The 14,400-nt window shown below is 43.2% G+C and overlaps 1 protein-coding gene across 1 annotated transcript; it reads right to left on the bottom strand.

The window, feature by feature from the left end:
• Positions 1–6,132: 6,132 nt before the first annotated feature.
• On the bottom strand, positions 6,133–9,365 carry GSC2 (goosecoid homeobox 2). The gene is made up of 3 exons (XM_030217693.1): positions 9,080–9,365; positions 8,073–8,311; positions 6,133–6,569 (listed from the first exon to the last, which is right to left on the bottom strand). The coding sequence occupies exons 1-3, from the start codon at positions 9,330–9,332 to the stop codon at positions 6,465–6,467; spliced, it is 597 nt and encodes a 198-aa protein (XP_030073553.1). The 5' UTR covers positions 9,333–9,365; the 3' UTR covers positions 6,133–6,464.
• Between the last annotated feature and the right edge of the window lie 5,035 nt (positions 9,366–14,400).

Below are 14,400 nucleotides of genomic sequence, written 5' to 3'. Positions count from 1 at the left end.
TCCAGAAAGAGGCGGAATTCTTCGTAAGATGGCAGAAGAGAAACGCAGCTATTCTTCTTTTCACGCCTTTGTACATTGGATTGTTCAATTTAATTTTGCTGTGTGCTGTTCGCGAGTTAAATGCGAGAGCAGAGAATAAGTTCAGTTGAATTAAATTCACAGCACACGAAATGTTGCAAAGAACTAAAAGGGGGATATCTGTGGTCTGTAGCAAGGAGGTTTGATTGAGAACAGGGGACGGCATGACGTGAAAAAGTTTAAACCACTTAGATTAGACTAAGCGTCCCCTTCCCCGCGCAGCCGTCGTTCTGCGTGCAGTTAAAACATTGTCGTTCGTTATTGTTGGTAGCATTTTTATTTAATCTTAATTATATTTTCAAATTTGCCTGGTGGTTTGTGGGAACTTGCTTCTTTTATTTTGTAGAATGCAGTGGTATATTATAAAATGCATTTAATATTGTTCATTACTACTATTTAACAGAAAGATATTAAATAATGATAGCAGAGCTACCTTCATGCAGAAGTCCAAAGTCAGTCTGTGTGTGCCAACATTTTCCACGTCTGTGATATATATTTATTTCTTCTTCAAGTCAGTTTTCAACAGCATTTTCTCAGTTATTACCAAACTTAATAAGTTTTGGATGTTACTGAATTCTCTTATTCTGTCTCACTGTATTTCCAGTTTTTGCACAGTATATGTCATCATAAGGACAAAATATACGAAAACCAATGTACTGCATTGGGGGCTTACAGCCCATTTAGTTATGTTTAAATAAATTAGAAATCTGCTTGAAAGAAAATATTTGTTTTTATTATTTTGACTTATGAAAACCACTTGTCCCTGCTCAAAACAGAATAATCCATTTGTACAAAAGAGATTAAGATGTGATTCCATGTACCCCAATGAAAATAAAGTTTAAGTTTACTTTCAATCTCTATAACACCAGGCTTCCCAAGGCAGATTACAACAGTTAAGATGAACCCATCAGTACATATGATATCCTACTACTACTACTTAACATTTCTAAAGCGCTACCAAGGTCACGCAGCGCTGTACAATTTTAACATAGAAGGACAGTCCCTGCTCAAAGGAGCTTACAATCCTCACTGAAATTTAGCCATGTATTACTGTATTGTATAGAACAGTGTAGAAAAATTAGCACAAAATATAGCCTTTGTTAGTGCTGTTTCCACCAGCTACAATAATTTTTGAAGCTGTTTTAGTGATATTCAGTTTTGATTTCATGTTATTTATATCTACATATGGGATGCTTTCAAATAAATTAAAAAGCTGTTTAAAAACAAAGCATTTTGTCCTCCACCTTTTAAGGCACTGCCTATCCAACTGGAACAGCTTTTGACTTTTTACAGATGGACCAGATATAGACATAGAATGTTTGTACATTTGGGAAGCTTGCCAGGTGCCCTTGGCCTGGATTGGTCGCTGTCGTGGACAGGATGCTGGGCTCGATGGACCCTTGGTCTTTTCCCAGTGTGGCAATACTTATGTACTTATATTAGTTATAATAATCTTTTACTATTGCTTTCAATAGCATTTGCTATTGTTTTGGGTGTACTTATAACTCCGCCTACTGACGTCAACCCATATAATAGGCTAGATACCCTCATACCATCTCCTGTTCTCAATCTAACCTCCTTGATCTGTAGGAACATCATGCTGTGGAAATGGTAGATAAACGTCCCATGAAAAAAGGATTCTAAGCTGTACAGGTCCTACACGCACGAAAATACTACTGCCACTGCCATGTCTCCAAAACCATCCAGACCTTATATTGTGAGGTTACTTGCATGCTAAGCCAGGGCCTGCCCAACCATTAGGCAAGTCTAGGCAGCCGCGGAGGGCTGGAATCTCCTCATATTTCACTCCTAGTTCCCTATGCATTTCTCTTTGGGCACAACATAGGATGAATTGGCTTCTTGTAAAAACCTATAAAATCGAAAATTAACCTTCAGGTTCCTAGGAAACCCAGCAGCCAAGAATGCACCGGGGGGGGGGGGCTAGATGTGCCGGGGGGGTCATGCTGCAACCTGGGGGGACAGACGCCGCTGCACCCCGGGGGGGTGCACAGCGGCGATCCGCCCCGGGTGGCAGCCAACCTAGGATCGCCACTGATGCAATTGGATCAGTTCATTTGATCTGGTCGATCATGCAGTGTTGTTGGAAATTTTGGTTGCGATCGAGATAACTGGAAATGACTCATGGGCTTCTTCTCAGAAAAATCCTATTGTGTAAAATTCTTGGGTAATATGTTGGAAAGTTGCTCACTTCCTTCAAGTGTGCCTCAGGTCTCGCGGATGATATTACAATTATATTTCCCACTTCTACTGACTTACAAGCGATGTCTATTGTTATTTCTCCTTGTCTTTCACTTATCTTGAACTGGATGTCTTCTCATTACTTAAAGTTAAATATTTCCACAGAGGTTATCCAGTGGTGCAGCGCTGCCCAGTTACTGCTGGGTTAGCATGGGAGTCCTTACCACCACCTCAGTGGGTGGCCCTAAGTACTCCCCCCTGAAATGGCTGCACAGCAAGTGTGAACTTACCGCATGGTCATTTCATTTTTGTCTATTTTCACCCGCTGTGTTAAAGGGATCCTGGAGCATGGCAAAAATGGCCACTGCTGCAGTGCCCCTTTTACCACAGTTTAGTAAAAGGGCCCCTAAGTGACTTGCCCAGGATCACACAGATCTGCAGAAGGAATTGAACCTGATTCCCCAGGATCTCAACCCACTGCTGGCTGGTAGGCAGCAATGGGAATTTAACCCACTTCTTCAACCTGCTACATTAACCATTAGGCCACTCCTCCACTTTGTATGAGTTCTGTTTTTGTATGACAATATTGTATGTGATATATTTGTAAAGTATTGTGTATGTTTTTTTCTGTAACCCTCCCAGAACTGTGGATGGAGCGGGATATACATTTAATAAATACATAAATAAATAAGCATTGCATCTTAATTCAGTGGATTCAATCCAAGCCCCCACCTTGACTGTATGGAGCTATCAGATGCATAATTTGATTTGCATGGAGAGGCTGTCTGTTTTGGGCACAGGGGATAAGAAGATAAATATTTTTCTGAAACTTTGGACTCAAATTTTACACTCCTTGTCTATGAGCCTGGTTAACAGACTTTTAAAGACTTTGCACAGTTGAAAGAATGATCACTAGTAGTATTATTTTTCTTCCCCACTATGTTTCGATATTGATTGTTTTTGTATGGAGAAATGTCACAGTGTTCACTGTTTGGGAAGAATAAGAAATAGGGGGTTGGGATTAGTTTATGGGTTTGAGTTTGATGGGAGACTGTAAAACAAAAATGCTCTCAGTTTCTCATGTATATGTTTTTTCTTTAATTATGGCATTAAATAAAAATTATTTTTGGGAAAAAAAGGTGCAGTCTATTCTTACATCTACTTATCTACTAGTGATCCATTATTTATTAACTGCCTTTATGAAGAGATTTGCCCAAGGCTATTATACAACAGGTATAGCTTGACATAGGCAACTTACATTATAGTGACAGCATAACAACAGTAAAACAGTAAAATATCAGTGTAATACAGTTAAAACAGTGAGGTAAACTTGGAAATAGGCAGAGGAAATCATAATAATAGCAATACTATGATACAATGAGGCATATTTTCAAAGCACTTAGCCTTCCAAAGTTCCATAGAAACCTATGGAACTTTGGAAGGCTAAGTGCTTTGAAAATATGCCTCAATGTATCATACATATTAAAACAGTACAGTAGAACATTCATATAACAGAAAACTGATACAATGTCAGCAGAATACAATGAAAGATCTTAAGAGGCAGCAGAAGGGGGCAAGTGCAGTTGGGGTATATATACAGACAAGATGGGCAAGATAAAAGCATTGGGATAACTAAACATGGATGGCTAGATTTTAGGGTACAAAAGGTATGTGCAACTGGTCTCAGGGTATTAGACCATAACTAAGACATGGTAAGAGGGCAGTTCAAAATGTGTGGCTATAAGAGTTTAATATCATTATCCAAGATTAAATCTTGTTACATAAACAAGGATTATTCACACAATTCTTTCTCTTAACAAATCATAATTAAATAAATATTTATATAATCTTAATCCTTCTATTTAGTCCTTTATTATAGGGGGCAAACACAATACTCAGGAAAATAGAACCACAATCTATAATTATTTGATTGCTTGCATGAGAGAAACTTTGCAGGAATTATCCAATTCGATTACGGTGTAGATGTCATTAATATTTCTGAAGTTGGGGATGGTGTCATAACCTTCTTTGAGTCTAAAAAGGAACTTAACTGTTCAGGCTCAAAAAAGACATATTTCACAGAAAACAACTTTACCACACATTTACATGGGAAATTGAGCCAGTACAAACCGTCCAACTGAAGTACCAGTGGGTGTAATTTAAGAAACTTTTTTCTCCTCTTTTAGGTCGTCTTACAGATATCTGGAAATATTCTAATTTTATAACCCAGAAAGGTCTCCTCTCTGTGTTGAAAAAATTGTTTTAATATCAAGTCTCTATCTGGTTGCAATACAAAGGTCACAATAAGCGTTGCTAATTTTATCCCAGCATTATCTTCCTCTATTATTTGTGTTAAATTTCAAGTTTCAAAAACAGCTTCTGTTCCTTCTGTCACAACTTGATCAATTGGTTCCTTTTTATAAGGCTGTAGATAATACATTTTTGCAGTTGGAGGATAATCTATTACAAACTTGTTTTGTGATTGGGGGATATGATCTCACTTTTCTGCAATTATATTTTGCAGTTCTTAATAAACATTTAAATGTGAAAAGGAGTCTCTCTGGTTGCAACTTGCACTTTCTTTGTTTAGAACTTTAAACAAATATATAATTTTTGTTTTCAAATATCTCATGAATATCTCCTTTTATGACAGTTGCTATTCAACAAACCCAAATATTTCTCACTATTCAGCCTCCAGAGACCAAAAAGAATTTGGGAGAATTTAATCCATAGTCAACACTATAAATTCTTTCCAAACATAGCTTGCATATCATTGTGGGCTCTGTGCAATGACAGGTCAGGTTGTGCACAGTGAAGGCTCAGGTTATTTGCAGGGATGGGTTTGATTGACTGCAATGACAGGGTGAGATAATCACAGTGATGTGTCAATGTTTGACTCTTCTTTTCTGCATTGACAGGTCTTGGGTGCAGTGATACTGCAGGAGAGGAAGAATCGCCTAATGGTTAGAACAACAGGCAGGGACGCCAGGATTCAAACCCTGCTTCTTCTGCTGTTGCTTCTAGGGAGCCCTAGCATTTTTAGTGCATGCTAAAAATTAGCATGCGCTGGGTAGAAGCCCATAAGAATATTATGGGCGTCTACATGGTTAGCGCATGCTAATGCTTAGTGCGCATTAAAAACACTAACACACCTCGAGTGTGGCTTAGTAAAAAGGGCTCTTAGATTATAAGACCTCTCTTGTGCAGGTACCTACCGATTGTAGCTGAACTGTAACTTGTTTGAAGTGCAGCTTTCAAATGGAAGTGAATTAAATGTAGGATATATGCAGTGATGGCTCTGATGTGTATACAATGACAGATCAAATTTTGGGCTATGATGGATCCAACCAACCCACACACTGCTGCTGTGCATTGTCCAGGTTTTCCAAAGTTGATTTTGTTTAGGTTGCATCTAAAGTACAGAAGAGACCAAAGTAGGACATACCCTGAAAGTGAACATAACAGTACCCTTTACTATGCATATGTGACCATTGATATTATCATAAGATGATGCTGGGATAATAACACAGAAACTAGTTGTGTTTCTCTGGCCTAATCTCCTGGTCCACAATAGAGGAAGGGATTTTTGGATCTGCTTCACTCTTTTTTTTTTTTTTTTTTTTCTGTCAGTTGTAGCTCAAGGCAAGTTACATTTAGATACAGCAGGTATTTTCCTGTCCCTAGAGGGCTCACAGTCTGTTTGTACCTGAAGCAATGGAGGGTTAACTGACTGCCCAATATCACAAGGAGCAGCAGTGGGGTTTGAACCCCACTTCCCTGCTTCTGGAATTCTGTTATATCTGGTAACAATTATTTATAAATGCTTTCAGCTATCAAAGCAAGGAAGTCATAAATGTACTTATAGGTTTATATTTAATAGAAAATCAGCCATGTGCATCTTATGAGGCATTGTTTTGTTAAAGTAACTCCTTATGTGCTTGTGTCTTTGTGCTTCTGTGTCCATAAGAAGCTGGACAATACTTTTAAAGTCCTGAAGATTAATTAGCCACCAGTGAGGCACTGAGATCAGAGGTTATTGTAGTCAGGCAGGAAAAAGGAGCACAGACACAAAGCTTTAACTACACTAACCCAGATGGAAGGGTGAGAATGCAGAAGTGTAATGGTTGGAGAGTTATGCTGTTTTAAAAAAAGTTCCCTTACCAGCACTCTTAGCTAGCAAGGGGTCACTAATGAGTCTCCTCCGGAGGTCTTTTATGCCCCTGCAGGACTAGAGTTGAGGCACAGACCCTTTTCTGCCGTCTCCACTTGGCCCTTCGGTTCTTGAACCAAACCTATGAACGTGAAAGAGAAAGAAGGAGCAGTGAGGTGGAAGAAAGGCATCGGTGGGCGTGAAAGCAGCTCCTGCAGCATTGATCAGTCTTAGGTGACTGCCACCTGACCCACTTATTCTACCTTGGACATGATCCTGCTTGTTTAAATAGAGCATATTCCTGTCTTTTTTCTTAAAGCCTACTTACAATGCAGTCAAAACTTTTAATATAGTTTCATTCAGAAAGAAATGGTCCAGAAATGCCAGTCTACTTTGTCTTGTCTTCTGATGCCCTTAGGGACGAGTATGGGTTAGAGCCCATGTTTATGTTCATTATCTCCAGCTTAGACATTTTATGAGTAGGAAGGTGTTGCCCCACTGGGACCGGAAAGATTCTCCTTTCCTGAAGATTTTTAGGATGTGGTGGGAAGGGGATCTATTTTCCGACTATATAAGCCCCTTCTTTTTTGTTGACCTCCTGTTTGCAGATATGAGCAGAAGTGGGAGAGTTTATTGGACTATACAGTTGTGGAACGCATTGCCGCGCAACTTAAAAACCACTTATGAACTAGCTGACTTTTGCAAATCCCTGAAGACCTACCTATTCGACAAAGCATACCAATAAGAGCAACAACTAGAAATATAATACACTGCAACCTTACCTACCATCAACAATGTTCTTGCTTATATCCACTTGATTGAACTTCGATCTCGCTATTTTCTATGATGTCTCCACCTTACCTGTTATCAGTAATGCTTTCTACTCATACTTGCTTGATTTGCGAAGATACTACTTTCTATGTAACACTAATTGCTATCTCCTAATGCACTATCTACTAATAATGACACATTGTAAGCCACATTGAGCCTGCAAAGAGGTGGGGAAATGTGGGATACAAATGCAATAAATAAATAAATAAATCATAAACTGGGAAGTAATGTATGTGAGTCTCCTCAGGGTCTCCATAGCTACTAACCTGAGAGAGCATGGCTATAAGATACTGTTTCAATGGTATTATACTCCCACCCACCTCCAGCTGATCTTCCAGTCTACCACGGGATCTGCATGAGGGGATGTGGCCAACAGAGTATTTTTGCTCATCTTTAGTGGGAATGTAATAAAGCACAGTTCTACTGGAAGTCAGTGTACCAGCTTTTGAAAGATGTTTTACATGTTAAGTTGCCTTTAGATATGTCTATCTTTCTGGGGTTTTTTTTTTTTGTTTTTTTTTTTAGGGTAGCTCAAGGTAAGTTACATTCAGGCCCCTAGAGGTCTCGCAATCTAATTTTGTACCTGGGGCAATGGAGGGTTAAGCGACTTGGCCAAGATCACACGGTGCAGCAGTGGGATTTGAACCGGCCACCTCTGGATATTAAGACTAGTGTTCTAACCGCTAGGCTACTCCTCCACTCCATTTTATTATTATTATTATTATTATTTATTGTGGCTTGGCTGCCATGGAGAACAGCTGGATGTATGTAGGACTCGGGAGCTCGATCCCCAACCCCGTCCCCCCCCCCTTACCTCCACTCGCTCCTCCTTCAGGTGGATGCGGCTGGCCAGCTGCTCCCGGGTGATGATGTCGGGGTACTGGTTCTGGTGGAAGAGAGCCTCCAGGGCCTGCAGCTGCTCTTCGGTAAAGATGGTGCGATGCCGCCGCGTCCGTCGCTGCAGATGCTGCAAGGTGCCCAGCTCGCTGCCCTCCTCGCCAGCTCGGTGGGTGCTGGGGTGAAGCAGTTTCATGGACCAGGGGAACCTGGCAGCTAAGAACAGATTAGACCAACTTCCATCAGTTTCTTCCTTCTGCATCAGAACCCTCCAGCATCTAGCAGTTAAAAATCCCCCATTAATATCTTTTAAGAACCAGAAATTCAAGCACACTTAGCAGGCAAGGGAGAGGGAAAGTTTGAAGAAAACGTAAAGTAACAGGCCGATTTTTATTTATTTGTTTGTAGCATTTGTATCCCACATTTTCCCACCAATTTGCAGGCTCAGTGTGGCTTACATTTGCCGTAGTGGCGATTACCATTTCCGGTTAACAGAATTACAAATGGTATTGCATTAAGGTGTGTACATACATTGTAAAGAAAAATACATTATGGTATTACATATAGGTTGGGCTGTAACGTATGTTAGGTAATCAATTTTAAGCACTATCCCTATATTTTGCACAGTGTCAGGTTGGAAAGCACTTTAATCTGTATATTGGACTATGCAAATATCTGGATACTGTGCTTTACACCAATTATTTGTTGGTTTATTGGTTTGACTACAAATATAGCCGCGCATGTGTGTTACACGTTTATTCGCTGCCTCATACTGACTGTGTACTGCGTAGCGGTGCAGAATACGCTCAGTTTAAAGGCGGACGCTGACATTATTACGGTCTCGCCACTACTACAAAAAAAAGTTTATCCCCAAGTTTTCTTCCCACAGTCAGAAACATTTCTACTCTTTAATCCTGATAGATCCCGATAGGAACGGCGCTATGGACAGACTCCCTCCCGGTGCAGACACCGGACACCCCTTACCTAGCCAAGCAGCGGAGCCCGGCGGGGAGGGGGCGGCTGTGTGCGAGCAGCAACAGCAGCTGCAAGAGCCGGAGCGGAGTCGGCGCCAAGGACCGGAGCAGAGCGATCGATGCACTCCCCTGAGGCTCTGGGGCTCCCCGTCCTCTGGTGGGACAGCGCTGGGAGCCGAGAGGATGTGCTCAATGGTGAAAGGTCGTTGCTTCCTTTGATGCCCCTTGCTCAGGCTGCTGTCCCGTGGAGCCTCCAAAGCCATGGCGGATCTGAGTTCAAATCAGCCCCTGCATCGACCCTGGGGCCGAGTGGCGAAGCGCACAGCTACAACAATCCCCTGGAGAGACTGTCGAGAACTTGCAGAGCACCGGGCATCCTTTTAAGCAAACACTGCCCGCCCGGAAAAGCACTTTTCCCCTTAATACTTTAAGCTTCAAGCGGTTTTCATTGTAGTTCCTCTGATTTTCTATGTAAAAAAAAAAAAACCAACGATATATATATATATATCTTTAAGCTGTCTGATTTGTAACTGAGACCATTTTAAATAACACAGTAATCCCTTCAGAGAGAGAGGGGGAACTCCCCCATGTGAATACAATAAATTCTAGCTAATCTTGGCTGTCTTTGTTGAGGGTTAGTGTGGGATCTAAGATTTAGCTAATCCCAGAGAAACGAGTGCAGAAAGAAATCAGATTTCTCCATCTGGAGGGCCGATTTCAGGCACTTTATGTGATCTGTATTGTGTTGGGGGGCCTTGAGTACCTGAAGGGAGAACAGCAATTCCCAAGTTCAGAATTGGCAAAGGATTAACTTGAATAGAAGCACAAGTATCCAAAGGCAAGCTTTTACAATCAAAAGAAAGCTGTCATATCAGAAAGTATTAGTCAGACCTGAGCCCAATTACATCAACCCCTGCAAGTACCACCCCACAGAAGTCTGCTTCTTGTTGAGGAGACCATTACCTATCCTCAGACCCTAGTGTCCCATAATTTTACCCCATGATTCCTACCTCTATCATTACCCAGATGAGATCCCCCGGAACAAGAAGGAGCTGGGGCAAAACCTAGTTTCCTCTTGCAGAAGGTACAGTAGCTTACGTCCAAGAACCATTTCCTAGGCTGCTTGTGTGTCATGTTACGCAATTAACACCTGCCAAAAGTTAATAACAAGGGTAATTGTGGTCTGGAAATGTCACGGGAGAGCCACAGCACTCTGCACTGCAATATTGCAGGGCCACCGAGAGACTGAGCTGGGCTCGGGGCAAGGCTGCCACCGCCACCGCCCTCCCCCAATCCTTAACACTGTCGCCTCCCTCTCCTGCTCTCAGTCTGCCGGCGCTGCAGTCCCCAGTCTCACCTGCCTGCTCTCGGCTCCGTCGATAGCCCCCCTCCGTCAGCCACCGTGACTGGCCCCCTGCATTAAAATCTGCAGCGCCTCAGTCACCTCCGTGTGAAAGCGGCAGATCGCCTCCCTTTGGGCCCTCCCTCACTGTGCTCCGCCCCAGGGGCGTAGCCAGATACCCAATTTTGGGTGGGCCTAGGCCCAAGATGGGTGGGCAGAACTCCGCCTTGTCCCACAAGTGATTTGGGCTCTCCCTCTCTCGCCTGCATACCATATGGTCTCTCAAGCATCCCCCCCCCCCCCCCCCCCTCTGCATAACTAGAAGATTTACACCGGCAGCAAGCAGCAACTAATACACACTGCTCATGTTGGTCCAATAGCATGTATCAGTCACTGCTCACTGTAAGCGAAGATCTGCTATTTACAAGGTATGCAGGAGGTACAGTTGTTGGGAGATTTCTGCTGGTGGGGCTTGGGAATCCCTGCCAGCCACATCATAGGTGTGCTGCTACTGGGTGGGCCTGGGCCCGACCGGGCCCACCCTTGGCTACGCCACTGCCCCGCCCTTGCGGAAACAGGAAGTGACGAGGGCAGGACACAGTGAGGGAAGGCCCGAAGGGAGGCGATCTGCCGCTTTCACATGGAGGTGACTGAGGCGCTGCCAATTTGAATGCAGGGGGCCCGGTCACGGTGGCGGACGGAGGGGGGCTATCAACGGAGCCGTGGGCAGACAGGTGAGACTTGGGACTGCAGCGCAGGCAGCCTGGGAGCGGAGAGAGACCCCAGCGCCGGGCCCCCCTTGGAGGCTGGGGAATTTTGTCACCCTTGCCCCCTCCCTCTCGGTGGCCCTGCAATATTGGAAACATCATGGGAGAGCCCAAACTCTCTGCACTGTAATGCTGGTCCACGGAGAGTCAGAGTGCTCTGTACTGCAAAACTGGAATCATTACTGGAGAGCCAGAACCCTCTGCACTGTAATACTAGAAAGGCCCAGGGAGAGCCAGAGCGCTCTGCACTGAAATATTGGAAAGGTCATGAAAAAGCCAGAGCGTTCTGCACTGCAATACTGGAAACATGACTGGAGAGCCAGAACGCTCTGCACTACAATACTAGAAAGGTCTAGGGAGAGATTGTAAGCTCTTTGAGCAGGGACTGTCTTTCTTCTGTGTTTGTGCAGCGCTGCATATGCCTTGTAGCGCTATAGAAATGCTAAATAGTAGTAGTAGTAGTAGTAGAGCCAGAGCCTTCTCCACTGCAATACTGGAGAAGGTACAGGAGCCAGAGTGCTCTGCACTGCAATACTAGAAAGATAATGGGACAGCCAGCGACCCTCTGCACTGCAATAGTAGAAGGGTCATGGGAGAGCCAGAACACTCTGCACCACAATACTGGTTCTTGTGCTCTCTGCTGCAGATACTGCTCAGTCTCATGAGCCTGCGATAAGCACACAGACACCACAGACTTGCAGCTAAACACTGCTCTGAGCCTGAGGGACTCCTGGTGCTGGTTCATATCATCCTTCCTGCCTCCCTAGTTATGGTTCTACTGTGATGTGTGAGATGGAAACAAAATCATGGCCAACCCCAACCTTGGTGTTCATAAGGACTCAACATGTGCAACAATTGTACTAGGAATCAGTGGTCAATGTAAGCCGCATTGAGCCTGCCATGTGTGGGAAAGTGCGGGGTACAAATTTAATAAATAAATAAATACCTGTAATGCTGGGGTGGGGACTCAATGAATAGAACTCTGAGATGCAATTCAGCAAACATATATCATTGGTTCCTAATGTTAATATATGGCCTGGCTTTAAGGCTACCACTGGAATAGTGATGGCCAAAGCTATGCAGCCTAAAACAACTGAAAAAGTACTGACTAGGCCAAACAACAAGTAAATGATTTAATATTTTAAACACTAGTCAGACATCTCTCAAAAACAATGGAAGTCTTCAGTATAAAGAGAACGATGTGGCCACTTGTTATGGAAGCAAAAGATGAGATGACCCCCAAATGAGATTGTGGCCATGTCTCCCACCATGGATCAGAATGGACACCAGATTTCTTTACTTGACATCTTAGGAGGCCATTGAATTAACGGATAGACATAGGATCTGCATTTCAGGCAAGTACAGTATGTAAAGCACATAGGTCAATGACTTGGGGAGTGCATTTCAACAAAGATTTGTAGAAGGGGTGTCCATGGGCATAGTGTTTGAGTGTGGGAGTTGGCTGGGAGGCATGTTTAGAAAGTGTGAAGGATTTATTTCAGTTGTGGGGCGGGGGTAGAATAGCATGTAGAGGTACGAGTGTGATGGTGATGCTGAAATTTGTACAGGTGTGTGAGGGGATGTATGTTTGGATTTGTGTATGTGACTTTGGAAGTTTGATGGAGGTGTCTTTTGTTATTATTGATTGCCAGCTTCTTTAGTTTTCTCTGTCTGTCCGCCTGTGTTGCTGTGAGCCAAACTGCTGGAAAGGTGACGGAGGGCTTTTAGAGTGGAACACTGTTAAATATTCTAACAGTTCTCCATAAAAAGTAATGGGATTTTTTTTGCCCAGTAGAAAGCAACGGAGATTTGTTTGGGGAGGTTAATTTCTCTTAAAATGCTAATCTAACAGTTCTGTTTTTCAGATTTTTCTAAGAAAGGCATAGTTTCCTCCTAGATGAAGAATGTAGCGAATATCCATCTATTTTATATAATATTTATATAATGCCTACAGGCAGACAGATGGACAGGTAAACATCAATCCCCTTTGCCTAACATTCTGTGGGGTCTTTTTACTAAGTTGTGGAAAGCACTAACATGTGATTATCACAACTTAAAAGGCCTTACTGTGGGACACACTAAGGCATCCCATGGTAAGTTTCAAATGTGAGTGCAGTATGCACATCCTAAAAAAATACGTATTTTTTTGGCTGAGGGGGCATGTCTGGGGGCGGAGAGTAGGCATTTCTATGCTAATCAGCACATCAGCATTGTCATAGGCTGATTAGTGCAGCATCAGTGCATGAGCCCTCACTGGCTACAAAATAGGTAGAGGTAAGAGCTCATGCACTAAAGTGTTAATCATATAAACAGTCAAAACCCAGCACAATATCATCAACAGTAAATAGACAAGGGCAATCCGTGAATCAAGAGACCTCGGCAGGGACTCATTTCATACCAGAAGCACTGCCCGACAGCTCACTAGCTTCGTCATTGTCATTGGTCTCTCAACATTTCACAGAAGACTCTATATGATTCAGCAGTTACTTATCAAGGCATCTTTAATATCAAAATCCTTTTAAAATGAATGGATTATTTATCTTTAAGCAACTTGATAATCTGCTTATTGTCTCAGGACCCATGCCAACATGACATGTTTCGCAATGCTGCATCAGGGCTTGGTCCTATAACAACACTGCTAACATCTCTCAGCATCTAAATTACCTTTCAGTTATCTTTATAGGAAATATCATTTTTTGGTAATGGCTGTGTGCTAATGGCAAGAAAACAAAAAGTGGAGAGGAGAATCCTCACGTATAACAAAAGCAATGAATACAAAAAGTGAGGACGAGTTGAAGAGGAAATCCAAAAATCCTTTATTAATGATAAAATTATGACACGGCCGTGTTTCGGCATCAAAGCCTGCATCAGGGGTCAACAAATCTTTTTAAGTTGTCACTGAATAAAAGACCAAGGGAAATATGGCTGTAGGACTTCCCAGTGGCGTTCCTATGGGCGCTGACACCCGGGGCGGATCGCCAATGTGCCCCGCCCCCTGGGTGCAGCGCCCCCCCCCCCCCGGCAAAATAACCCCCGGGTGCAGCGCGACTCCCCGGCGAAAGAACCCCCCCCCCCCGGGTGCACCGCCCCCACCGCCCCCCCCCCCCCTTGGTACGCCACTGGGACTTCCTTAAAACACAAGAATTAAGCAGTCGTTTATGACGTAATTTATGTGTATTGCCGTTGAGGCGCTTCACAGTTGACTGCTTACTTCTTGTGTTT

The sequence above is a fragment of the Microcaecilia unicolor genome, chromosome 11 (genome assembly GCF_901765095.1).
Source record: "Microcaecilia unicolor chromosome 11, aMicUni1.1, whole genome shotgun sequence".
NCBI lineage: Eukaryota > Metazoa > Chordata > Amphibia > Gymnophiona > Siphonopidae > Microcaecilia > Microcaecilia unicolor.
Note: the sequence above shows the minus strand (reverse complement) of the source record. Positions and strands in the feature narration are given on the sequence as shown.